This window comes from Hyperoodon ampullatus (assembly GCF_949752795.1).
Source record: "Hyperoodon ampullatus genome assembly, chromosome: 5".
Classification (NCBI taxonomy): Eukaryota; Metazoa; Chordata; class Mammalia; order Artiodactyla; family Ziphiidae; genus Hyperoodon; species Hyperoodon ampullatus.
In genome coordinates this window covers 1,489,706-1,516,752 of record NC_136918.1, presented here as the reverse complement: position 1 = coordinate 1,516,752, position 27,047 = coordinate 1,489,706, and the positions used below count along the sequence as shown (strand labels likewise).

General features: G+C 53.4%; 1 protein-coding gene across 2 annotated transcripts in view; it reads left to right on the top strand.

Annotated features, from left to right (window-relative positions):
• Positions 1–4,586: 4,586 nt before the first annotated feature.
• Positions 4,587–27,047, top strand: part of RAB6B (RAB6B, member RAS oncogene family) — a gene marked incomplete at both ends in the record, with an annotated part of 54,660 nt that continues 32,199 nt past the window's right edge. For both annotated transcript variants that reach the window (XM_079704494.1, XM_079704493.1), the window contains one exon: positions 4,587–4,656. In XM_079704494.1, coding sequence (XP_079560620.1) covers positions 4,587–4,656 — 70 coding nt within the window. The remainder of the gene's footprint in view (positions 4,657–27,047) is intronic.

Sequence of the window (27,047 nt, the reverse complement as noted above, 5' to 3'; positions counted from 1 at the left end):
CATAGCCCGATGACCACATTCTGTGAGCAATGCCACTGTCTGCTCCCACTACCTGAGCCAGCCCACGTCGCTGTAGCTAAGTAGCTGGAGTCGGGGTTTTGTCATTTGAACTGGAAGCATTGGACAGAGTCCCACAAGGCATCCTGGCCCACAGTCAGCTGGGGCTGGTAAGCACGTAAGCTGACTCAGAGGCTTAGAGGTGCCCAGAGGGGCCCGTGTCCCACCCCTCCCTCCCCTACGGCCCCACTGCCTCACGTATGGACCAGATGGTCAGGGAAGGCACAGGACTTGCCCAGGCTTACCTATAAGATGGTACAATTTCTGTCGCACTTCGTCTTGCCACAGACGATTTGCTCAGGATGTGACAAGAGTGTGTGGGAAGACAGGACCAGATGTTACGAAAAGGTGTGTGTGGGAGGAAGGGTGCCCCGCTGGGTCCCCATGGAGGGACCACTCATAGAGGCACCACTCATAGAGGCACCACTCATAGAGGCACCACTCATAGAGGCAGGAAGGGCTGTGGCTTGGGAGGCTTGTCTCCTTCTAGGGCACCCTTCAGCCCCATGCTGGATGCAGCCTCCTGCGAGAGCAAAACCCCAGAGCAGGAGTGGGGTGGGTGTCTGAAAGGTGGCCCTGTGCCTGATGCCAGGCATCATAGGGGAGATATCCCAGGGTGATGCCCTACAGTCTATGGGGCTCCAAACCAAAGGCCATTCTGAGGAGTGGAACAGTTGTTTGTTTTTTTCCCAGTGGGAAAAGGATGAATTTTTTAGTTTTTAAATTTATTTTTATTTAGAAAATTTTTTATTGAATGAAAGACTCTTTAAATCCTACAGTGCTTTACAATTTTCAGAAGTTTCCCACATATGATTTCATATGATCCCACAATAACCTTTTTTTCCCCTCCTACCCCTATATTGCCCCTTCCCCTTCCCTCTCCCCACTGGTAAACACAGTTTGTTCTCTGTATCTGTGAGTCTACTTCTTTTTTGCTCTATTTACTAGTTTGTTATAGTTTTTAATTGCTACATATAATATCATACAGTATTTATCTTTCTCTGACGTATTTCACTTAGCATAATGCCCTCCAATTTCATCCATGTTGCTGCAAATGGCAAAATTCCATTCTTTTTTATGGCTGAGTAGTATTCCATCTATCTATATATATATATATATATATATATATACACACCACATCTTCTTTGTCTTTATCTGTTGATGAACACTTAGGTTGCTTCCAATTGTAAATAATTCTCCTATGAACATTGGGGTGCATATATCTTTTTGAATTATTTTTTTTGGATACATAACCAGGAGTGGAATTGCTGGATCATCTGGCAGTTCTATTTTTAGTTTTTTGAGGAACCTCCATACTGTTTTCCACAGTGGCTGCACCACTTTACATTCCCAGCAACAGTGTACAAGGGTTCCCTTTTCTCCACATCCTTGTCAACATTTGTTATCTTTGGTCTTTTTGATTATAGACACTTTGACAGGTGTGAGGTAATATCTCATTGTGGATTTGATTAGCATTTTCCTGATGATTAGTAATACTGAGCACCTTTTCATGAGCCTGTTGGCCATCTGCATTTCCTCTTTGGAAAAATGTCTATTCAGTTTTTCTGCCCATTTTTTAATTGGGTTGTTTTGTTTTTTTGATGTTGAGTTGTATGAGCTCTTTAAATACATTGAATACTAACCCCTTATCGGTCATATCATTTGCAGACATCTTCTCCCATTTAGTAGGTTATCCTTTCATTTTGTCAATGGTTTCTTTTGCTGCGCAAAAGTTTTTAAGCTTAACTAGGTCCCATTTGTTTATGTTTGCTTTTGTTACCTTTGCTTTAGGAGATGGATCCAAAAAAAAACATTTCTGCAATTTATGTCAAAGAGTGTTCTGCCTATGTTTTTCTCTAAGAGTCTTATAGTACCTGGTTTTACATTTAGGTCTTTAATCCATTTTGAGTCTATTTTTGTATATGGTGTTAGAGAATGTTCTAACTTCATTCTTCTACACATAGCTGTTCAGTATTCCTAGTGCCACTTATTGAAAAGAACAAGACAACAGTGTCCACTCTCGCCTTTTTTATTCAGCATAGTTTTTGAAGTCCTAGCCACAGCAATCAGAGAAGAAAAAGATATAAAAGGAATCCAAATTGGAAAGAGAGAAGTAAAACTGTCACTGTTTGCAGATGAAATGATACTATCCATAGAAAATCCTAAAGATGCCACCAGAAAACTACTAGAGCTCATCAATGAATTTGGTACAGTTGTAGGATACAAAATTAATATACGGAAATCTATTGCATTTCTATACGCTAACCGCAAACTATCAAACAGAGAAATTAAGGGAACAATCCCATTTACCGTCACATCAAAAAGAGTAAAATACCCACGAATAAACCTACCTAAGGAGGTTAAAGACCTGTACTCAGAAAACTATAAGACACTGATTGAAGAAATTGAACATGATGGAAACAGATGTAAAGATATACCGTGTTCTTGGATTAGAAGACTTAATATTGTTAAAATGACCATACTATCCAAGTCAACCTACATATTCAATGCAATCCCTACCAAAATACCAATGGCATTTTTCACAGAACAAGAACAAATAATTTCAAATTTTGTATGGAAACACAAAGGACCCCAAATAGCCAAAAAAATCTTGAGAAAGAAGTACAGAGCTGGAGGAATCATGCTCCCTGGCTTCAGACTATATTACAAAGCCACAGTAATCAAAACAGTATGGCACTGGCACAAAAATCAGACACATAGGTCAATGGAACAGAATATAGAATCCAGAAATAAATCCACACACTTGTGGTCAATTAATATATGACAAAGGAGGCAAAAATATACCATGGGGAAAAGACAATCTCTTCAATAAGTGGAACAGTTGTTCTGATTTGGGTTCTAGACATTCACTCAAACATTCAACAACTATTTCCTAAGCTCTGAGCTAGGTCCTTGGGATTCAGTAGTGGAGCCTCAACTGCTGATTTCATGGAACTCACTCTCTGGTTTTTAATAAGCAATGAGAGAAAGAGAGACGCTAAGTAAACAAAGAATGGAGCCAGACAGGGAGACATCCCAAGCAAGCCATGTAAGTCAAGAAGAGGGCAACAAATGTCCCCTGGAAATCTCCAGAGATGAAGGTTGTTTTTCACTTTTCTCTCTGTATGAAATACACACACACACATGCAACTTGTTCCTAAACATTTGGGTTATAAGCCCAAATAAATGTTCATTGAACAGTCCTAAAAGCATAGACCACGTGGCGGCAGCACAGTAGAGGCAGCTTTGTAAAACCTCAAAGCTAGCATTAGCCAGAATGCTAGGACTGGGTTGGGAGTGCTTCTAACACCTGGCACCTGCTCCTTGTTCTCACCCACTCACAACTTACTCTGTGTGCCTTAAAAGGTCGGATGAACACAGAGGCAAATGGGAGGTCTTCCTCCTGTGCTCCAGGAGCTCATTGTCCAGATACACCTAATTGCAAGGGCAAGGAGTGGCGTTGTCAACACGGTGGCCCCAGGGTCCAGGGATCCAGGGCACCGTTCTGGCGATGGAGGTGCTGACATTCAGGGCCTCATTGCTCCTTCACTCCCACGGGGCATTAGGTTTAGGATAAAACGATCCTTAGGAGCGGTTGGTTTGAGGAAGGTACGCCTTTTACTGGTGCTTCCTCTCTCGCTGGGCATGTCTGTGGGGACACCTATGACCCCACAGATTGTGCCCAAGAGGAGGGATCTGGGTCTAGAGAGGGTAGGGAGGGCAAGAGACGCACAAGATGACAGTAGAGCCTGTCTGAGCACACACGGTCCACCACACCCTGGCTCACCCCCCACTCCGTTCCTTTCCACCCTCTAGGATGGCCAGGTTGAGTGGGTGTCGCAGGAGGTGGAGGAAGGGACTAGCATCTAGGTTTAAAGACCAGAAACGAATATCCCCGGATAATTTCACGTCATTTTCTGGATTCAAAGGAGGGGTAGAGTGGGGGAAGACAGACGTAGAGGGGCAGTGAGACAGGGCCCGATGATTCGGGCGTCGCTCTGAGGCACGGCGAGGCGATTCTCTCCCCCGCGGGTGCGGGCTCCGGGTGGGTGGACTGGCGCCCCCCAGCCCCGCAGGCCCCGAATGACATCAGAGGCTGGGGAGCGCGCAGAGCGCAGGCGCGGGCGGAGAAGCGAGGCGGGAGGAGGGCCGACCAGTGCGGCTAGGGAGAGCGCTCCACCGCCCTGCGCGCAGTCCCTGCGCCCCGCTCCGCCCGCGCCTCGGTGTTCGCGCCGCGCCTCGGGCGTCCAGAGCGCGCCCCTCGCACCGCATCAAGCGCCGCCCGCGGCAGCCCAGCCCCAGCCTTCCTCCTCCTCCTCTTCTTTCTCCTCCTCCTTCTCCTCCGCCGCCGGACACGCAGCCGCAGGCCGGGGCCGGGACGCAGCTGGGGAGTCAGGGACGCGCGCAGCCAGCCCTTCCCCCTCCGGCTCCCGCACCGCCGGCCGCCTCCCCTCGCCCTCCTCCTCTCCCCTCCCTGCTCCTTCGCTTCTCCTCCTCCTCCTCCTCTCCCAGCCCGGGCTGCCAGCACCATGTCCGCAGGGGGAGATTTTGGGAACCCACTGAGGAAATTCAAGTTGGTGTTCTTGGGGGAGCAGAGTGGTAAGTACCCCGCTTATTCTCTTGGCTTGGTGTCGAGTCGAACCCCCGCCAAATCATCCACCCGACTGGGACCCCGGCCCCGGCTCGAAAAGGCCCCTCGGTGCCTGGGTAGAGGGGAGGTTTGGGGATGAGAGGTCGGGGCCGGCTCGGGCGGGGCCGGGCAGGGGAGGGGCCACGGGTAAGGGCCGAGGAGACGCTGGGGCCGGAGGCGGGGGTGAGGGTGGGATCTGGGGTGGGGGCTCGGGCTGCGGGTGCAGGTGCGGCGCGGCGGGGAGGCCGGAGGGCGGCGGCTCGCTCAGCGGCGCCGGCCGAGGCGTGAAGGCTCCGGGCTCGCTGGCTCGCTCGCACTGCGGCACCGGCTGCGGGCGACCGCGCAGGTGGCGGGGCGCCGGCGAGGGTCGCGGGAAGGACGGCGCCCCTCTTTGGAGAAAGAGACGGGACTGGCGTCTGGCCGCTCCCCACCCCGCGGCACCGGAGGGGTTCCCTGGGGCCCCTGCCCGGAACCGTAATTACGGGCACGTCCAGACCCCGGGGCAGACGGCCGCGGGCGGGGGGAGACCCACAGATGTCTCCTCTGAAAAGAGCGGGTGCAGGTCGTGGGGGAACAGGGCGCCTACCTCCCCTGGCTTACGTCCGACTGGGCGCAGAAGGTTCTAGACCCGCTGCCCTTCGCCAGTGTGCATTAGCCCCTGTGGGGCTCAGGGATCTGGGCGATGACAGCAAGGGTTCCCCAGTGCGAGGCAGATTTGGGGGATGGTACGGGGCGCCTCACACCAAGAGCCGTGAAGCCCGGGGCTGGGCAGAGAAAGGACCAGGCGACACGCCCTGCCTGGCTTCCCAGCACCCCTCCCGAGAGCGTTGGCGGCGGATTCTTCCCACCCCCCAGCTCACCGCCCTTCTTGGGGGAGGGGAGGTCACCGTGGCAGCGGGCCAGGGGCCGGGGAGACAAATGGCTTACGTACTGCCCAGCAGCCTCCCCAGGGAAAGCATCTCTGAAATCTAGGTTAGTCCCGAGGTGGAAAACCAGGTTGAGGAGCATGGACCCTCTGACACTTGTAGGAAGGAGTGGTTTTCAGAGCATCCCTCCAGAGGCCTCTCACCTGGGGCTGCAGGGAGACCAGCTGGGCCCTGACCAGCTCTGCTGTGGGAGAAGGCCGTCTCTGGGAGCAGGACCAGCAGCTCTAGCTCTACAGACCAGTCCAGTTCACCCGGCTTGGTGCCTGTCTATACAAGGGGCCAAGACACACACAGCCTTGGGAGGACCTGGTGGGCTCCGGGAGCAGTGCTGCTGTGATGTGTGTACCTGCGGGTTGTGGAGGTCACACAGCAGTCTCCGGCCTGCTGCTGCTCATTACAGCTCAGAGAAGGGTGGCAAAAGGTGGTCAAGTTCTGACATGGGTTTTGGGGCCAGGCTGGGCGTTTCAGAACAAAATCAACTCAGGCAGCCAGCCCTGTGTCCTGGACTCCGAGTTTCTGATCTCAGTAGATTCCAGTTTCACAAAACTAACTTTTTCTTGTGCCTAAAGGGATTTGGGGGTGGGGGTGGTCTTCACATCCCAGTGCTAGTCTTAGCGGGCCTAGAGCCCTGGGAGTTGAATTCTTAGCTGTATTCCCTTGAGCAGATTTCAAAGCCTCTCTGAGCCTAGTTTCTGTCTCTGTAAGATGGTTGCCTAAGGGCAGTTCTCTTACCCCTTCATGTTTCCTCAGTGGCTCTCAAAGGGCCTGGACCATGGGAGGTTCCCGACAAACACTTGTTTATTCCAAGTCTGAACGTGCTTCCGCAAAGGACCAGGGGTTTGATGAGGAGAATGTCTGGTGTGTTTGAGGGAAAACTCTGGACTCCCACGGAATCTCTGATGGGCTGAGGCCCCTACTGAGCCCTGCAAACCCCCTTTGCCCCGAAAATCACAGAAATGAGACCTGAAGACCTCAGGGAGTGAGCCCCCACCTCTCCAGCATGTTTATATGGGAGTTCCAGCCCCGGGGGTGGGGTGTCGACCCAGAGTCCTGTTGTGAGCTGTTAACCCTTCTGGGACTGGAACCACATCTCCTGTTCCCAGTCACTAACATGCCGTTGGGAAATAAGGTGACCTTGAATTGGGGAAGCCAAGAATTGGGGAGCTTTCCTGATAGTGGGTTAGGGTTGCCATACTCTGGCCAGGCTTGTGGCTGGGTTGGGTGACCTGGTGGAGATACCGGGCTAGTTGGTTAGGAGCATGCTTTCTGGGCCCTTTGAACATGGTCATTAGGGAAAAAGGCACTGCCATCAGTGCCATTGGCTATTAGCCACACTGGTCCCTTCTGGCAGGGAGCCCTAGGACCCTGAAAAGCCTCCTCCCACTGTGTTGTGTCATTAGTGGGTTGTTTACCTTCAATTTTACATAGCTTTTGGGGTCCCTGAGTTAGGCAGGAGACATGTGCATCTCTGAGCCCGGTGGGACAGAGGAATTGCCCCCGCAGCCATGGCTTCCATCTTGGCTGCATGTACTTTTACACGTGTTGGTCCTTTGTGCCCGCATCCTCTACAGCCTGTGTGGTGGAGGGAATTCTGAATTCCCACTGAATTCTGCCATCACCTCCACCCTGGGTCTCCCTCCCTGTGTGACCTTGGAGGTACCTCCCCTTCTGTACTCAGGGGACTTGGGTCAGCTGAGCACAACAGGGACATCTAGAACAGCATGGGCTGGCCTATATGAGCTGAGTCCCCTGGAAAGGGGCCAGGGGAAGGAGCTGGCCTTCTCCTGTCTCCTGTGCCTGGCTTACTGGTAGCATCTCTCTAGGCCAGTGGGCAAGGACAGCTGGATCCCAGAGAGGAGCGCCCGGCCTGGAGCCCAGTGATGAGGAGGGTGCCCAGGACCGGATAATCCCAGGGGCATCGAGCCCTCAGAGATTCCAGGGACCTGGTTTGGGTGGGAAGCCTTGAGGAGCCACTCTGGAGAGAACACCTCTAGCCCATGAGAGAGTACCCCCTCCTAGCAGCAGAATGATTGCCTTACTGTGGAGCATGGAATACAGGCTGGCCGGTATCAGCCTGGCAGGGGGAGGGATTGTGGAGAGACTGCTATGGACCCAGGATGAAGGGTTTCCTTGCAGTGGGGAGGCTGTGCAATCCTGCTGGGGCTCAGATGGCTCTCTGGGCCTGCTGGCCGTGCCCTTGTGCTGATGGCAGTGGAGGGGGAAAGGGAGGTGATGCACACCAGTCCCGACCTGGGCACTTGGTGGCATCCAGAGAAGGCAGGCATGAGCTCGACCTGGGGGACACAGCCCTCCTCCTGAGTTCTGATGGCGCTCTGTGGGGCTCCAGCTTCACGCGGGGCTTCTCGAGTGCGTGTGGCGGGGAGGGGGCGTGGGCTGTGTCTGCTGCACTCTGGCCTCTGCTCACCTCCCTTCCCTGAGACTCCTCCAGCCGGAGCAGGAAGACTGATGGACACAAGTTTGGTCTCCTTCCCCAGGCTGAGGCCAGTAGGCCAGCTTCTCCCTGTGACCAGCCACCTTCCTGTCCTCCCCTGGCAGTTGTGTTGCTGGAGGTGCCATCCGTGCCGAGCACGATGTGAGTGGCATCCCTGGACTCACGCAGCATAGTGACCCTGCAGGCAGCTTCGGCTGTTTACTCATTTGTTCAACCATCCCTCTCTCTCTCCCCCATCCGCCTCTCTCCCTTCCTCCTCCCAGCATCCATTTATTCATTCAGTCAGATCTTTGAGTGTATCCCTGCCCCGTGGAACTTATAGTCCACTGGGGAGCACAGACATCTGCGGATATAATTACAGTAAAGGTCTGCGAGGGCCGTGACGAGGGAGGAACAGCTGCTGTAGAAGCACATAGCAGGGCGTCCTACCCACCTTTGGGGGCCGGTGTCAGAGGCGCCTTCTAAAGGCTTCAGAGGGGGAGACGCTTCTATAGGCAGCATGCTGGTGCTCCTTCTTTGGGCCGAGTGCAGGGAGTGGGTCTTGCAAGGGGCCCACCCTCTCCAGGGAGTTTTGCCTGCTCTTCTCGCTCCTGCATCGAGGAAGTGCGTGGGGTGGGGAGCAGCAGGACACGGGTGACCCGCAGGCGTCTGGCTGCCACTGCTGAGAGGGAAGGGGCTGCCCCTCCACCTTCATCCCCATCCTCACTGCCCGGAGGGCCCCGCCTGACCCCTGCCGTCCCCCCACCCACACGGCTGCAGCCCCACAGGGAGCCCACCGCTGGCCTGGTGGTTGTGCCTGAAGCCCATCCCAGAAGCTGACTCCTCCCAGACCTGCTGGCCCTGCTGTGCCCAGCCTAGCTGGGCACTCACCATGGTGGAGCTTTGTTTTTTTCTGAACATTTTTAGAAACAATCCCATGCTGCCCCAAGACCTCTGTTGTCTTGTTTCCTCAGGATTTTAAAATGCTTATTAACTTCTTTTAGGTACAAAAACCCTAACTGAATTTTAAGCCGCTGAAGGGCAACTTTCAGCACCTTAAGGTGACGAGTCATCTTAGTCATCCTTGCCCCCTCTCTGCCTGCAGGAGGTTTGTGCTCATTAAATATCTCATTTGAAAATGATGAGAGATCTTTGCTGTGTGGGATTTGCTGATGGCCCATCAGTAGATTGAAAGCGACAGGAGTCAAGGCCGCTTTGGAATAGGATTCTTTATCCTGACACCTGCCGCTTTCTCAAGCCAGAGGATTTTTATCTGCAGCACTTACAGGGTCTTTCATAGAGGATTGGCTCGTTTAGCCTTGGTCATGCCCACCTCACCGTTCATCTCATGGAAGCTGAATTTCTCAGGGCACCCCCATCCCCACCATCTCTGCAGAACTTTGAGAAGCAGCAGGGCCACCAGAGGTGGGGCGGGAGGGACACGTCCAGACCCGGCAGAGCTCACTTCGAGGTCTGAAGTGAAGCACGCAGTGGCTCTGTGCCTCAGCGTCTTGGTCCTGCTTTCTCTCTTCCCAATTCTTCTCCCTGCCTCCGTGGCTGGAATGAGAGAGGGAACCTTGGATGTCAGGTGCAGGCCCAGAACCTTTGCTTTATTTGTTTAAAGAACTGGGTGTGAAGGTCAGACAGACAGACACCAAGATGAGAATTAACCTGTACTTGGTATAAGAGAAAAGTGGCACCCTCAGTGCTGATGATAGATGCTCGAGAACTAGCCAGAAGACAAAAGAGAAACTGTGAGAACACGTTCCGGTGGTGCAGGTGTAACAGCAGTTACCATCGTTTGCATGGTCTGATTATCATTATTATTTGCAGCCTCCAAATTATAATGAATACCATTAAAATGTAACGATATAACCTCATTGTCCTTTTGTTACTTATTACATCCCTAAAATCAGCCCATGAATATTTATCCTTATAGGTGTTGCCTTGACATTGCAAGCTCGCCCAGGGCAGGCCTGAGGGTGGTACCATCTGTGTCCCATCCAGGCTGCAAAGTGTCCCTGTCCTCCCCAACCGTTCTTCCACTGTTGCGGAATGAATGAGCCTTTGAATGTGCGGGGCTTTCTGGTCTCCGTGTAAATCATTTAGAGAAACTGATGGACAGACCCGTTGGGGAGGGTGAGGAAAGGTTAGGTGGAACAGCAAAATTCATAATCATCGGGGGTGGACTGCTGTACTGGGCATTTCCTCCACTGTCTGTCTGTGTATCTGTCTGTCATCCTTTTCCATTTCTCACCACAGAGAAGATGGGGGAGGTTGCCAGGGAGAAGTACCTGACGCACCCTGAGATGGGCAGCTTTTGTGAGAGCCCAAAAGACAGGCTGCCGGGAAATGGGGCTGCAGGCAGGGCTGGGCACTTAAGCCCTGAGGGGACCGCGATGATGAGGAAGCCAGTCTCTGCTTCCTGGAACAGGGCAGGAAAGGATGCAGATTCCTAACGCCTGAGGACTCCTAAGAGAGCTTCTTTACTCAACTTGAAATTTCCAATTCCCTTTTTTATTTCGGTAACTTTGGCCCTGAACTAAGTGGGATCTTTTTTAAAAAGTAAATTGTCACTACCGTGAATATGTTATCATTTTAGTAAAATGATTTATTTTTAGTAGAAAAGCATATCTATCCTGGTCTCTTGGTAACAAGGCTGGTGGGAGCCTGAGTGACTTGGCCAGGTGCCACCTGTTCCCCGGGGGGTGACATACCCAATGGACAGACCAGGGTTCAGGAGAAAGCAGATGATACCTCACCCCTGAGGGCAGAAGGGAGCCTTTACAGTAAAGGTTACCTCTATAAAATGCATTAAAAGAGTGGCAGCCTGGAGCCCCAGCAGCACCCGCGAGGGAGGAAGACTTCATTTGGGTGCGCTCTGTGCTGGAGACCACAGCTTTCTTCCAGGGCCTGGGCAGTCAGGGGACGGGCTTGTTGCTTTAGTGGGGTTTCCCTCGAGAAAGGGGTTTCCAGTATTGGGGTGACTGGCTCACCCATTTCCCCCTGTGGCTGGAGATGAGGTGAGGGCAGGTCACAGAGGCTGGCTCAGCCAGGAGCTGGGACTTTATCCCGAGGGCAGTGGAGAACTGGTGGAGGATCCTCAGCTGGGGAGTGGCCTGGTCACATGGCCGCTGGGGAAGGATCTGTCATTCTAGGGGCTTAGAGAGGAGGGTGGATGGGGAGGGGTCCACACCCAGCCAGTCGTCCTTCCTGACAAAATGGAGCTGACCTTCCTGGGTTCCTGTATCCTCCCCCAGTTAACCCAGTGGGCGTTTGGGAAAACCCGCCGTGCCCGAGGCGCCACACAGGCGTTGCGATCTTCCTAGCACCCTGTGATAGACCTGGGGTTCACCCTGTTTTGCAGGCCGGGAGGCGGAGGCTCAGAGAGAGCTGGTCACGTCCAAGGGCTCTCTGCTCACGTGGCAGGATTGGAATCCGAACGCAGGTCACCATGAGAAACCATGGACTGTTGGGCCTCGTGCCTCAAAGGCAGGCCCAGGCCCAGGAGTGGGGGCGGAGACAGGAACACTGAGGCCGTATGGAAACGAGGTCCCCCGTAAATGCCTCCTAGGGAATTACGAGCCACGCTCTCTGCTGAGGAGGAGCCAGCCAGCACAGCGTGGGGGTGGGCGGGAGGAGGCCTTTGACTCCCCCAGGCTGGCGAGGGGCGCTGCGTGCCTGAGCCGGGAGGAGGGCAGTGGGCTCTCGGAAGGAAGCAGGGTCTCCTCGTGGGAGGCTGATGGAGCTGGGTTGCATAGCAGACACTCCGTTCTCATACAGGGTGAGCTGCTTATCTGGGATGGTTTGAAGGGAGCTGACAGGGATGGGGGCACTGAAGTCCTCTAAGTCGGCCTGCAGCCCACTGCCGTGGAGGAAGGACCCTCCCCAGGTTCTAGCTGAGAGCTCATTACTCAGAAGGGAGGAACCGGTCACACTGAGAAGCTGGTTCCTGCCTGCTCTGGGGGTGTAGCCCTTCCTCTGGCATCATTCTCCCTCCAGGCCTGGGGATAGCAGGGCCCTGGAGACCCTGATTCTGTCTAGGGTCTGCCACCAGCTGGCCATGGGGTTGGATTAGCCCCAGCCCATCTTTCACGTTCTCGATATGCCCCTGGAGGCTAGTGGACTTGGTGATCACTAGGGCCAGCGGAGCTCTAAGTGGTTCTGTAATTCGGCACCAGCTTAGAGTATGACGCCAAGCCAGTAACACTCCCAGCCTGGGCACGGCACGGGTCAGAGGGGCTGCAGGGATGAATGCGTGGGATCAGGGCCTCTGCCAACTGTTTCCCCTGGAACTGCCCTGGGCTCCAGTGCAGGGTCCTCTCCAGTCTGCCACCTCTTCTCTTGGCCAGCATTCTAGGCCCACCTACCTGGGCCCAGCCTTACCTCCTGTGCCCTCAGGGTGCTCTGGTTCATCCCTTCTGGTGCTGTGTTTGGCTCAGGTTGCCAGGCAACAGGGATGGAGCTGTATTGCCCTTCCTGACGACAGGCATTTTATCCCATACAGAGGACAGCAGGATGGGTGACAGCCCCCAGGTACTCCTACTCCGGGACACTTCCTTCTGTAGCCAGGTGGGTGGGTGGTAAGCGGGGAGGGCTGGGAAGGGGCCAGAGCCAAGAGGGATATGCGGTGTCCCCAGTAGACCAGTCCCAGCTCCGACTCCAGCTTCACCACCAACGGCATCCTCTTGAGCCCTGGGCTTCCAGCCCAGCCTGGCCCTCTCTGTCTGGGTGTTGGGATGTAACACCCAGACAGAGAGTGTCCTAAAAAATGAGGACCCCCCGTGCTCATTCCCCTCCAAGACAGTAGGGTCTTTATGACCTTGTTGGACTTTCAAGATGTGTCTAATACATCAATATGGGGCACATACTAAATGCTCCAGTAAGATAATTTTGTTGGTGAAATAGTGACGGCCCCCACCCCCGCTCGTAGATGTATGAGGGGAAGAGAAGTAGGGGTGCAAGGTTTGGAGAATCACTGATGGACCGCTTTTGTGTAGTGAGCTGCAGGGCAGCGTTCTTGCGATCTGACAGGTAGAGCTGCTTATCCATTTTGTAGATGAGGGAAGTGAGGCTCTGAGAGGCGAAGGTGTTTACACAGGTGCAGGACCCAGAAGCTGCTACTGCTGAGCTGGGAAGGACCCCCGGGTCGCTGACTCACTGGCCGGTGTTTTCCCTGCTGCCTGGCCTGGCAGGGAGGGGGACAGACTCGCCCTGACCCCCTGTGGCCCCGCAGCTGCTCAGAAGCAGAGCGCCTCAAGTTCACTGCCACTGTCCCTCCCTGAGGACACGGCCCAGGGACTGCAGGCTGGAGGGTCTGCGGTGTTGTGAGCGGGACAGTTCTTGGACCGAGGTAGGTGGATCATAAGCCTCAGCCAGTGTTGATGTGAGTATTAACTACACAAGCAAGGCTGTGGGTGTGGTCTGCTGGGGAATCAAGGGAGGCTTCCCAGAGGAGGTGGTGCACAGTGAGCAGGAATTCACTGGCAGGTGAGGGAGGCGTCATGAGCAGAGTGCCCACCTGTGCCAAGGCTGAGGGCTGTGATGGGCATGGGCCTCCCAGGGAATTGGGTATCCTTCACGTGGCTGGGCTCTGGCGTGGTTGGGGGAACGTGGTGGGAGGAGTTGCACCTGGGGAAGCAGGGTCAGGCCACACGCAGGAGTCTGGGTCTTCCCTGCAGGCAGCCGGGACCCAGTGGGGGGCTTCCACCAAGGAGGGACATGCTTATGGGTTAGAAGACAAGGCTATGGCCCACTTGCAGGCAGGAGATCCACGTGGCCTGAACCAGGCCGGCTGGGAACATGAACATTCAGAGGATGGATTTTAGAGGAGGCCTTGTGACAGGTATCAGCTCGAGCTTCCTTCCAGCCCTTCCAGCCCACCTCTGCTGGGGATGTATATTTTCTTGATTCTTTCTCTGTTGACCGAGGACTCAGGAACAATGAAGGGTTGTAGAGGAGGGACTTTTGTCCTTCTCTGCAAGACCACACTGTCCCCAGCTGTACCCAAACTGGCTGCCTTAAGCTCCTCTGCCCTTCCAGCCTCCACAGTGCCCTGGGTGCTCCGGGACTGCTGGCAGCCCTTCCAGACTCTTCCCGTCTGCCAGCTGCTCAGGGCAGGTGAACACCTGGGGAGGAGCGGGCCGCTGGGTGTGCGAGCTCCTGCCTCTGTGCAGCCTCCTGCCACTGCCTGTCTTGCCGGGCTTCTCTTCCAGCGGACACCTGACTCCCTTCCTTTGCTTTCTTCCGTAGATTCCCTTGCTCTTGTCTGCCAGCTTCCAGCTTCCCAACCAGCTCAGGCGTCCCTGAGGACTTGAGGGAGGACTGTGTGGGGAAGAGCTCCCCCCGCCACCGCCTTGGAGGCAGAAACCTACTCCTAAGCTGGCTGTGCAAAAGGCAAAGGGTGGGAGCCAGGGAGCTGGCATGGAGACAGGGAGCTGCCTTCCTGAACCCGGCCCCCACCCGCGGGGCCGCTCACAGTCTGATGGTCTGTCCTCAAGGCCTGAAACGCCACCCTCCAAGGCCCTGGTTACCTCTGCTCCCTGCCCCTCATGTCTTCCGCCCATGGAGGTTACTGAGCCCCACCTGGGGATTCCTTTGCCGGTGTAGCTAGTAGGGGGAGAATATCCTAATCATGCATCGTCAGTGGTCACAGCACGGTTCAGTGGCCCCTGTGGGCAGGGCCACGTTAATGGCCTGTGAGGTCAGAGTGGGTAAGGAGACCTGTGCCCTCGGTTGGTGCTCAGCAGAGGTGTCACCCCTGCCCAGAGTTGCTGGCCTAGAGGAAACGGCCTGGAAGCTGGCCGCAAGCAGCTCGGCCCAGCTTTGACCTGCTCGAAACCCCGCTGGGTACCCCCGTTGCCCCCATCCCGGGGCAGAAGCAGGACCAGGAGACACGTCCCTGGTTCGGGACTGCGGAGCTGCGGGTGTGACTTCCACACGGGCGTCAGGTCCCTCTGGGGGCGGCGTGCGGATGCCGACAGAGGTAGAGAAACTGTTCTGTTCTGACCCTGTTGACGAGCAGGGAATGGACATCACACAGACTGAAGAAGATAAAGGGAAGCATTCACACGCACATGTCTTGTGTATTTCCCCATCCGGTGAAGGAGACTGGGGGAGTCGGGAAGTGCAGGGAAGAGAGGGCCACGGAGGCACCGAGGGGAGGGCCCCCACCAGACACAGGTGCCGGAGCGCACCTTCACGGGCCTGCTGGCCGCCACGTGCTGCGGCCCTGGGAAAGCCCGGGTGGCATGAGGCTCTAGGCAGTGGGGCTGTCCGTCCCGGGGCCCCGACCGAATAGAATGAAAGGGTCCTGTAGAGGCATTGATTCCTGTTGGGGCACAGGAGTGACGGGACTAATTCTGTTTGCATGTGGAGGATGAGCTGAGGGGTGGGGGCTGCTGCTGTGAGGAGGCCGACGACCCTCGGCCAGGCAGAGCAGGAGTGGTGAGAAGGGCTCTCGCCTCGGGCCCGGGGGGTTAGGGAGGGCGCTCTTCAGCTCCACGGCCCCAGTGCTGCGACGCCGGGCTCCCGTGAGCAGACTGAGCCTCGTCTCTCCCTCCCCAAGGCCAGCTGGCGCTGCCCCACTGGGACCCTGCCGTTCCCAGACTGGGCTGCTGCAAGTAGGGTCAAGCCTCGGGGCCAGGAGGTTATTTGGTTCTGCTCTTCTCTGTGTAGAGAGCACCGCTGAGAAGGGTTTATTTTTAGGGAAAAAAAAGCCACTCTCAGATTAGCCACTTATTTTAGGGATATTAGCAGATCCTACTGTAGCACCAGGATCCGGAAATTCTCCCCTGATTCTCATCCATCACTCCCCCACATCCAGCCAAAGCACTGCCGGCTGCTGCCCACGTCAGAATGTGAAATGCAGGCCTGGAAAGGCGTCTTGCCAGCCCACCCACCCTGGTTCTCTCCCACCTGCATCAGAAGAGGGCAGAACCCCAGGTGTTGGGCCAGAAGAGCCAGCTCCTCCCCTTTCTCCATCATGCAGCCAAGGGGTCATCTAAGCCAGAGTTCTGGTCTGGACAGCAATGTCCACTCATCTGTCCACCTCACCTCGGGGGGCTGGAAGTGCTGTGGGAAATGTATGGTGAGGTAGTCACAGCCCCTGCCCACCACAGCCTCTGTGCAGGGCAACTGGGGGCTTCAGTCCTAAACAGAGAGACCTGCGAGGTTCTGCTGCAGGTGACCAGCCACTAGCACCGCCGCAGGAGAGGAGGCGGGGGCTGCGGGAAGAGTGGAGGGGGCACCTGTTAGGAACGTGAGGTGGTTTAGCAGATACGACCGAAGGTGACCCTGAATGAGTCACCTCCTTGCCTAGTCCCGTCCCCTTGAATGCAGACGGGACCCGACACTTGCTTCTAGCCAATATGGTATGGCCAAGATGATGGGCTGTCACTCCCATGATTGTTTCTCTAAAAGACTCCTCTGCTGGCCTTGAAGGCGTGAGCTGCCATGTGGTGAGAGGGCAGTGAGGGGTCATGTGGTGAGGGACTGTGGGTGGCCTCTAGGGGAAAAGCAGCCCCTGGCCGGTAGCCCCCAAGAAGATGGAGACTCAGTCCTCCAGCCACGAGGGACTGAATATGGTCAGCCACCACAGACAGGAGCTTGAAAAAGGACCCCGAGCTCCAGAAAGAAATGTAGCCCAGCCAATGCCATGATTGTAACCTTGTGAGACTGTGAACAGAGGTCCCAGGAAAACCGTGCCCAGACTCCTGCCCCAGGGGAATGTGATATAATAAATGTATGTTGTTTTGATCCACTAACTTTGTGGTATTTGTTACACAGCAACAAATAACCAGTACAGATGGGGTGAAGATTTTTCCAGGGAAGACACACCTTAGAGATGTCCTACTTTTGCAGACAAGGAGTTGGAGCTTCCATGAGAGACTATGACCTGCTCCTGGTTTAGCAGCTGGCTGGGGCCATGGGAGGAGGGAGGTCCTGCTCTGGGGAGGCCCCGGGAGTCGGGTCCTGGTTCCTGCCCTGCTTCTGCTCTCCCTTCGTGCAGCTTTGAGCAAACCCTCCTGCTTCCTGGGCCTCCAATTTTTCCTCTGTTACGTGAAGGACTGGATCTGATGATCTCTAGGTGACTTCTTGCCATAACTTGGTATTCTGAGGCCACTCTGATCTGTGATCCTTCTAGAAGCCAGGCCTCAGGGCCTTAGTGAGTTTTAATCTCTGCTGCTCCTCCCGTGTTGTGTGTTTCCACTGTGGCTTCAGGAGGCATGATCTTCCTGTCCTGGGCATACTTCTGTAAGCCTGATGGGTTCAGGCAAACCTCTGAAGTGGAGCTCTTGGCTGTGCACCAGGAGTTACTATCTGGCCGTGACCCTGGGGCCATGTGATCCTGGGCCAGCGACCCCTCTTCTCTGACCTCACATCTCCTAGCTTAGTGAGAGGCTTGGACAAAATTAGTTCCAGAGTCCTCGATGGCTCACACCCTCTGTGGTGCTGCTTTGGAGAAGGGCTCCTTAAGGACCCGGAGCTTGTGGGATGGGACAAGTGAGCCTGGATACATCTTCTTGATACCCAGGCATCCAAGTCCAGGGGCAGACCTGGATATACGCCCAGTTCCTTGTTCCCCAGCCTGGCCCTCCGGCCACCCCAGTGCCTGGCCAGCAGTCATCTCTGGTCCACAAGGGCTGGAGGCAAAGAATCCTCCTTGCCTGCTGGGTGGTCCTGTGCTCACCCTCAGACCCAGGGGTCTGGAGATCTAGAGTGCATCTTCCACCCCCGAAACAGTGGTCCTCGTCTCTAAACATCACCTGGAAGGCCATCCCTACTCCCCAGGTGAATCTTGAGCCGGTGCCCTTGAGCCCATCCTGAGGGCAGTAGGGGTCTTCTTTCTGTTGACTGAATGGGGAGGTCTCCACATCCACTCTTCCCTCACCAGCTGGCTCTGGACGTGCAGGGGCTGGGATTGTGCCCATTTCCTCTTTGGCAAAGCAGCAAGGTGCACAGAGTGAGCAGGCTGTGTGAGGGTATGCAGGGACAGGAGGGGGCGCTGGGCCCCTACAAGTGCCGGGAGCAGCTCCCTGTGCTCGGGGAGGCCTTGGAGTCAGCACCCTTGGTCAGCGCCAGCCCAGGGTTCCTCTGAAGGATGCCATGCGTCCAGCAGCCTGTGACCTTGAGGCCACCTTCCACCTGACCGGGCGAGGTTGATCTCATGGCCAGGCAACAGCTGGGCCCCCTTGGATGGGGGCTGTGGGTCCACTGTCACAAGGCCCCTCTGACTGGCCCTCAGCTGATAATCTGGAAAACACAAGCCATGGCTCTCAGCGCTCTGTCTACGCATTGTCACTGCCCCACTGTCCTCTCCCAGTGAATGAGGCTTTTAATAGCAATGCCACCAGCAATTTGCCTTAGGAAGAGAAGTATAAATGTGAGCATGTACGTATATTAATTTGCCAACCTCCATGCTGTGGATGAATCAAGAGTTCCTCTCAGTTTAATAAACTACAAAATTGCATTAACACCAGCCTTGTCAAAAGATCAGCTGGTGGTGGGAATTCAGCATGTGTTTCTTCCTTCTCTCAAACATACATATCTTCACTATGGATGAATTCTTCACAGCACCCATGCAGCTACTCAGACATGTGACATGATTGGCCAGCGTAGGGTCGGACTAGAGTTGGGCTGAGCCTCAAGCCAATTGGAATGGAGTGCATCCTGCCCATCCAGGTCTGGTTGTCCAGGGAAGCCAAGCCAGAGTGTGTGCACTGCAGGCGGGTCTCCTGTTCTAGCTGGGGGTGGAGAGTGGCTAGCACTCAAAGCTAGCAGGTGCTGCTACTGCTGTTGGGACCTGGAGGGGAGACCCAGCACCTCTTTGAAGCTGAGAAGAGTGTTCAGGATGACTCAGTGATGTAGAGAGGGTCCAGACAGTGGGTGAGCTGGCCATGGTGGGGAGGAACTCTGCAGCCCACATGAGCTGTGTGCTCAGGCTCTGGTGGTTTTCAAGAAATCCTGAAGACGTCATCCTTGATGAGGTTCTCAGTTTCGTAGCTAAGACACCAGGGGTACTAGAGAGTTTCCCCACACACCAGGGCTTCTGGTGCCTGCTGGGTTGAGAGAGAGAGAGAGAGAGAGAGAGAGAGAGAGTGTGTGTGTGTGTGTGTGTGTTTGCATGCATCTAAGTGAGCATGAGCACATGGTGGTTATGCCAGGGTTCTGCCCACCGAGCTGTCCTGTCCAGGCTTACTCCATCTCCTGGCCTGTGGTTAGAAGGGCTCACAGCAGTTCCCCAGTGCCCAGCTAGGTCCCTGTTCTTGGTGAAGACTGTTGATGCCAAGTACAGTTATATTCTATTTCCTTAGGAAAATTTCACATTGACCACAGTGTTTAATCAGAACAAGCCATTTCCTGAATGTGTGCAGAATCTGAGACAGAGATATAATGCACATATGTATGTGTGTGCATAATTTTAAAAATCATCATATTTCGTTTTCTCCTTTAACTTTTTATTTTGACATAAGTTTAGGCTTATAGAAAGTTGTAAGACTAGTATGAAGACTTCTCACATGCCTTCCACCCAGAATGTTAACATTTTACTGCTCTTGTGGGATTCATAGCACTTCTGTGAGGTGGGCACTTCTGCCTCCATTGTACAAATGAGGATGCTGAGCCTCAGAGAGTATAGTAACTAACGCAAGATCACACAGCAAATAAGTGGCAGAACCAAGATTAAAATCCAGGCCTGTCAGTTGTGTGTGCTGACCATGTGTGATGTAAGCGTGAGTGTGTAGGTGTCTTGCTCCTTCTGCCCAAAGAACTTCCTTTCTTGTGTTCTAGATCTGCTAGCAAGAAATTGTCTTGGCATCTGACTTCTTTATATCAACTCCATTTTTGAAGTATTTTTGCTGGGTATAAAATTCTATGTTGACAATATTTTTCTTTCAGTATTTCAGAGATGTCACTTCATTTTCTTCTGGTTTACATGGTTTCTGACAAGGTAACAAAGATTTTTATTCTATGTTTTCTTAGGCCTGTGATCCAATATATTCTTGTTATTTCTGTTTAAACAGTCAGTTATCTTTTAAAGAGATTTCAGTGATACAAAAGAAATCTTACACATTTTACCATGTAGTGACCATTCCCTGTGTTCACTATTGCTTTAGGTGGACCCACATTTCCATCTGGTGTCATTTCACTTTTTCCTGGAGTACTACCTGTACAGATCTGCTGCTGATGAATTCTGTCAGCTTTTGAATATTTGAAAAAGTTTTTATTTCATCCTTATTTTTGAAAGATGTTATATAGTATATATCTGAAAGTTACAGAATTCTAAGTTGATAAGTTTTTCTTTCAGGACCTTACAGATATTGCTCCATTGTCTTCTTGCTTGCATTGTTTCTGAGGAGAAGTTGCTGTCTTTATCTTTGTTTCCCTGTATATAGTGTCATTTTTCCCTGGCTACTTTTATGATTTTCTCTTTATCACTGATTTGGTGCAATTTGATTATGATGTGCCTCTGTGTGGTGTCTTTTATGTTTCCTTTGCTTGGGGTTTGTTGAACTTTTTGGATCTGTGGTTTACATTTTCTCTCAAATTTGTAATATTTTCAGCAAAACTTTCTTCAAATCCTTCGAGGACTCCAAATACATGTATGTTAGTCTACTTGATGTCATCCTGCGGCTCACTAGTGTTCCAGTAATTTATTTCTATTCTTTTTACTCTGTGTTTTATTTTAGATATTACTCTGTCTTCAAGTTCATTGATCTTTTCTTCTGCATTTAATCTGGGATTAATCTGTTTTTAACCCATCTAGTGTATTTTTCGTTTCCCACATTGTAGTTTTTACTTCTAGAAGGATGATTTGTGTCTTTTTAAATATCTTCCACATCTCTGTTTAACTTTTTGAACATATGAAATGCAGTCATAATAATTGTTTTTTTAATATTTTTGTTTGCTAATTCTAACATTTGTGTCAGTTTTGACTGATTTTTTTCTCCTTATTAAGTATTTATTTTATTGCTTCTTTTCGTGCCTGGTAATCTTTTATTAGATGCTAGACATTGTGAATTTTGTCACGTTGTGTATTGGATGGTTTTTGTATTCCTATAAATTCTTAGGATTTGTTAGCTGGGACTGGAGTGGTGCTCAGTCTGGGGCTAATTATTTCCCACTCTTGAGGCACAGCCCTTCAGAGTTCTCTCCCCAGTGTCCCATGAATGAGGACGCTTTTCACTCTGGCTGGTAGGAACAGGCACTATCCCAGGCCTATGTAGATGCCAGGTGCCGTTTCCTTTTTAATCCATTTGGGTGGTTCTTTCCCAAGTCTTGAGCAGTTTCTTTACACACCTTTGCTGATCAGTCCTCAGCTGAAGACTTAAGGGAGCCACTTCGCAGACCTCTGGTGTTCTCTCTCTCTCTGTGCACCTCTTTCCTCTCTTGTGAACCTCTTTCCTCTCTTGTGAACTTCAGCTGCCTTGTTTTCTCCAGACTCTCAGCTCTATCTCCCCATTCCCTGTGCCATGTCCTGAAGTTTTCTCAAGGCAACAATTTGGGGGCAGTTGGGGGGCTCACTTGATTTGCTTCATGTCTCTCAGGGTTTGCTGTCCTTTACTGCCTTTATGTACTGTCTTGAAAATCATCGTTTCATATATTTTGTCTGTCTTTTGATTGTTTCCAGTGAGAAGATAAATCTGATGACCGGACGCTAACATCTTGGGTCTTTGTTTTTTCATTTAATCATTTATTTATAGGGGACACTGGTCTGGGCCCATGAGTGAGAACATTGGCTTGGACAGGAGTGCTGTCTGGTCTAGTTAGTATTCTTTTTTTTTTTTTTTTTTTTTTTTTTTTGTGGTATGCGGGCCTCTCACTGTTGTGGCCTCTCCCGTTGCGGAGCACAGGCTCCGGATGTGCAGGCTCAGCGGCCATGGCTCACAGACCCAGCTGCTCCGCGGCATGGGGGATCTTCCTGGACTGGGGCACCAACCCGTGTCCCCTGCATCGGCAGGCGGACTCTCAACCACTGTGCCACCAGGGAAGCCCTAGTTAGTATTCTTGATTTTCATCTGTGATGTTCATACAATTAATTATATAAACGTAAATTTGCTGCATGATTTCTGCACTCTGGACTCTTTGCAAGAACTTTCTGCTGTCCAGCTCTTATTACAAGCTCATCATTAACAACTAGTTTGGTCTTGTCTTATGAATACTGAGAATTGTACAGTTGATCACGTTAGCTTTTTTTTTTTTTGCTCTGACCTCCAGAGAGCTCAGGCAGTTTCTTAGTCTGACTTTAATGATCGGATAATGTATTTTAAGATGTATGTCTGTGAACAAACTTTTTCTCCAGCCTTCTCTTTTTAGCTTATTTATCCTTTCCCTTATATCCCTCTCAAAATTCTTAGTTGCAAATAAGAGAAGTCTACTCTCACTCTCCAGCTGATTCAAGCAGACAGTGTATCAGAGCAATGACTGGGGAGCACAGAGTCTCTGGGAGGGTCAGAGTCAGAGAACCAGGCTTGGAGCAGCAGCCTGAGTCACACCAGGACTGGTCCAGGGGGAGACACAGTCCCTCTGCTGGGTACTGTCAAAGGCTGATGTTGAAACCCACATCAGAATCCAGGGACATCCCACACCTCACTAGATTCATGTCAGTCATTTCTGGTGAGTCTCACGTGAGCATCTGATGGGAGAAGTCTATGTAGGATGCCTACAACAGAGCTGCAAGGGAGGCTCTTGCATTGGGGAGGGTGGCTTTAGACCTCCCCAACACAGTAGGGGCATTCAGACGAATTGGGCAGCTATCCACTATTGTTATTGATTGGTAGCTACTGTATCCTGATATTATTTTAAATAATACAGTCACCAGTGATCCTTTTGTGGGGGAAAAAAGGAGAGGGTTAACCCAGGCTGTCAGATGAGTGCAAGCACTCCTGTGCACAGCAGTCATGCCAGCGCCCAGACTGGTGCACCCTCCCTGGCCTCTGTGCCCCTCCGCCCTCCCACCAGAGCAGACAGCGGAGCACAGACCCTTCTTGGGCTCTCAGGGCTCCAGGCTGGTGGGGGTGGGAGTGGGAATGGGATGAAATGTTTGAAGGTTAGCGGGACCCAAGGGTCAGAGGGACTCCACCCACAGCTGGAAATGAGCCCCTCCCTTGGTCCTTTTATCCAGCTGCATTTCAGGCTTGGTAAGCATTGTCACTCACCTCAAACTGGAAGCAGCCCTTAAAGACCATCTAGCCTGACCTCATTGGAATAATGACCTCTTAGCTCAGTGAGTGGCAGAGGTGAGATATATGTTGGTGGGGGGAGGGAGTGGATGACACCCCACAGCCACTGACCCAGGGCCAGCTTTCCTGGCATCACTGGGCTCAGAGCAGATGCGGACAGTTGGAGGCGGACAGGGGAGGCGAGAGCGTCGGGGATGGACCAGGCTCCCAGCTGGAGCAGGAGGAAGGGCCTGGGCCGGACCAGCCCCGACCACTGTCCTGCGACCCCTCCTTCCGCTCTTCCCCCCTCCTCCCTCCTCTGTTCTGTCTTCCCTGGGTTCCCCGGTGAGGCCCAGGTGACTGAGCATCCTCTGGCAGAGGGAATTAACACACTTAATTAAAGTGTCCAATTAATAGCTTTGCATATTTCTTAATTACTGCCTGAGTCTTTGGGGGGATGGTTTGAAATGGGATTTTCACGTGTTTCCTCATTTAGCCTATGGTGGGTGAGCCAGCTGGCCCCTCAGGGCTCAGGTAGGAGCTGACAGAGCCCTATTCTGCAGCAGCTCTTCTGAGCATGAGGTGGCAGGGTGGGGTGTGCAGCCGGAGCCCGGCGTCCAGCCCCCCATGCTTCTCCACCTTGCAGGAGGGCAGGGCTGGGTTTTCTGGTCTGTGAAAATAGAACAAAAGGAAACAAGGATCAGACAGATGAAGCTGGTGTCTCCACAGGGCCTAGGGGCTGTGCACCTCATGGCCAGGCCAGGAATGGGGGGCTTTGTAGGCAGGGAGGTGCATGGGACTGGTGGAGCCATCTCCCCAGGCCCCTGCAGAGCAGGGACACTGGACCAGGAAGGGACTGGCCTCCTTCCCAGCATCAGGATGAGGGCTGGGCCCCTCCGTGGCAGGCCCTTCCCAGCACTCCCCAGCATTTCCCATCTGTGTTCTGGAAACTGAGCTGATGGGACACCCGAGTTAGCTGGGCCCATCGTAGGAATCGGTTGCTGGTCTGAGCCCTGGGGAAGCAGATTTGCCTTTTCAGCCCCAGGGGCCACCTTGTGACAGCTTCGGACCTTCTCTGACCTGGGCAGGCTGATGGAGCTATGGGCCAAGAATGCAGAGACCCTTTCCCTGGCATGGGGGCTGCTTTCCTAAAAACACAAGTGTCTGAGAGGTGGGCAGCCTGCCAGGGCAGCCTAGAGATGGCAGTGAAGTCTGCCACATCTTTCCTGCCTGCCACCCTGGGCCCAGCTCTGTGACCCCGAGGAGGGCCGGGGGAACCCCACTGACCATTCAGCAGTGCCCCTGTGCTGGTGTGGGCAGCAAACCTGAGTGAGCAGCTGGGCACAGATTGTGGGGCAAGGTTTGGGTGTGGCTCTGTGGGGGGGCACCCCAGGGGTGGGGCACACGCTGCCAGGTCTTGGCACACCCTCTGCCAAGTCTCCAGCGAACTTCTTGCTCTCTGCCTCACATGTTGCCCCCTTTCTGGCCCTCACGGTAGTCTTTCCACCTCCACCCTCACCCGCAGTGGAGGTGACAGGGCGGAGAGGGGTCCTTCCTGGAGCGAGACAGTGTCGGAGTGGGAGTCTGGGGTCTCACAGCCCACTCAGCTGTCAGCCTGTGGCCCGGGCACCAGCCACGCCCGGGAACTCTCATAGGCACTGAGCCCAAAGCCCTGGGAGTCTGGCTTCACATGGCAGCCATGGTGAGATGTGGGTAAGGGACAGCTGCGTGCAGAGGACACCTCAGCCTCACATCACCAGACCCCTTAGGTCCCTCTCCTGGGAATGTGGTCCCCCTGATGCCTCGTCTTCACCAATCAAGACCCAGCCCAAATGCCACCGCCTGCAGGATGCTTCTGCAGTTCCCCAGCAGAGAGTGGCCTTGCCTTTTGGTTGGCCTCTCGGTACCCCCTCTCAAGTTGCCTTGCCTCTGAGGTGTTTGCACCTGAACCTGGCTCTGCCACTGGGTGAGGGCTGCTGTGAGGCAGAAGGACATCCGCTTCTCACCATGAACTCTGGGCCTGGCCTGGGCCTAGCACAGAGTAAGCCCCCACTGGGTGTTTGGTGAATGAGTAGAGAGGCCTCACGTCCTCTGCAGCTACCTAGAAGCCACCTGAATGTACAAAAATCTATTTACCTGGGACCTGCCACTGAGATGGGGACTGGGGCCCATGGGAGGCTGGTGGAGTGAGTGGCCGCCATGGGTGAGGTCCAGGTGGGTGCTGCTAGCTGACTGTGAAGGGCCACCTTGCACTGGTGGAACTTCCAGGGTGTGTGGAACCGAGCTCATCGGGACAGTCCACGGGTTTGCAAGACCTCTGGGCCCGAAGCTTAGATGTGGGTAAGGAAAGGGCTGTTCCGTAGTGACGTCAATAATGGAAAATAAGCTCAGATCCTCAGCTCCTGAGGTTGAATGATTATTACCCATCATTATGTAATGATTTTTTCTGAATGTAGTGCTGGTATTTGTGCTTTGGTCTGACAATTTTAAAGAAAGCTTTTATGGGTGACCTGAGTCCAGAGTGATGACTTGGTGTTTGCTCCTTGTCCAGTTCGCTTGGGCTTAAGGAATGGCCCCATCGTGTGCTAGTCACAAAGCCAGGTGTCAGGGAGGCGTCCTGGGCTCTCCTCTGAGTCTGACCAGTTACTAGGTCCTGTCACCCTCCTCTGCTCTCTACTTCTCCCCAGCGCCACTGCCCTTGCTTTAACTGAGATCCGCCATCCCTCGCTGGATTCCTGCCCCCAATCTGGCCCCTGTAGGCCCTTCCCCCCCTTAGAAGTGTAAGTTTTCTTCCTAAAGCACAGAACTGTTGCTGTGATTACCTAGTACTCTATAACAAACCACCCCAAACTTGGTGGCTCAAGAGGATGAAAATATTTGCTTTGCTCAGGAATCTATAATTTGGGCAGGTCCTAGCAGGGAAAGGGTGCCTGTGTTCCATTTTGATGGCTCCAAGGCTGGGGCTCGAGTCATCTGAAGGCTCGCCCACCCACAGGTCTTCTGGCTGTTGGCTGCTGGCTGGAGGCTTCCGTTTCTCGCACGTGGATGTCTCCATGTGGTTCTCCCACGTGTAGGCTGCCTTGGGCTTCCTCACAGCATGGCGGCTGGGTTGAAGGGCTAGCTTCCAGAGTGTGAGGGAGCTGGAGCCCTCCAGACCGAAGCTGTGCTGCCTTTTCTAACCTCGCCTTTGAGTCACACACGGTGCCATTTCTGCCACGGTCACAGGCCCACAGATTTACCTCTGGATAGAGTGTCTGTGGTACGTTGTAAGAAGAGCACATGGTATGGGTCATATTTTGTGAGCCATCGTGGCCATTATGAGCTGCCACACCTTTCCCACCACCTCTCTGCTTAAGACCCTTCAGGAGCTCCTGCCACCCCTGGGAGAGAATCGTGCTCCTTGATGTGGCCACATGGCCTGGCCGTCTAGCCCCTGGCCCACTGGGCTTGCCTCTCTCTGTCCGTCCCTCCCCTTCCTCTACAACTGGCCCCAGAGATGGATTTTGGTTTAAATCAACTCAGTGGCCACACGTAGCTTCCCTGAACAGTGTTTGTCGTTTACCCCTCTCCTTACACACCTGGTCTGGCCCCATTGTCCCTGAGACAAAGGACAGGGGAAATGACCTTGACCTTGTTGCCTCCCCTCTCTTTGCAGAAGCTTTTTATCTTCCTGCCTATGTGCATTTGCTCCCGCTGTTCCCTCCGCCCGAAGTACCCGGTCTCCTCTGACCCCCCCTTCCCACAGTTCAGCAGCTGCCCTTGCAGCCTTCCTGATGCCCAGCCCCCTGGGCCCCCGCCTTTTGTGATCTCCTGCTTTGCTGCTGGTCAGACCTTCCCATAAA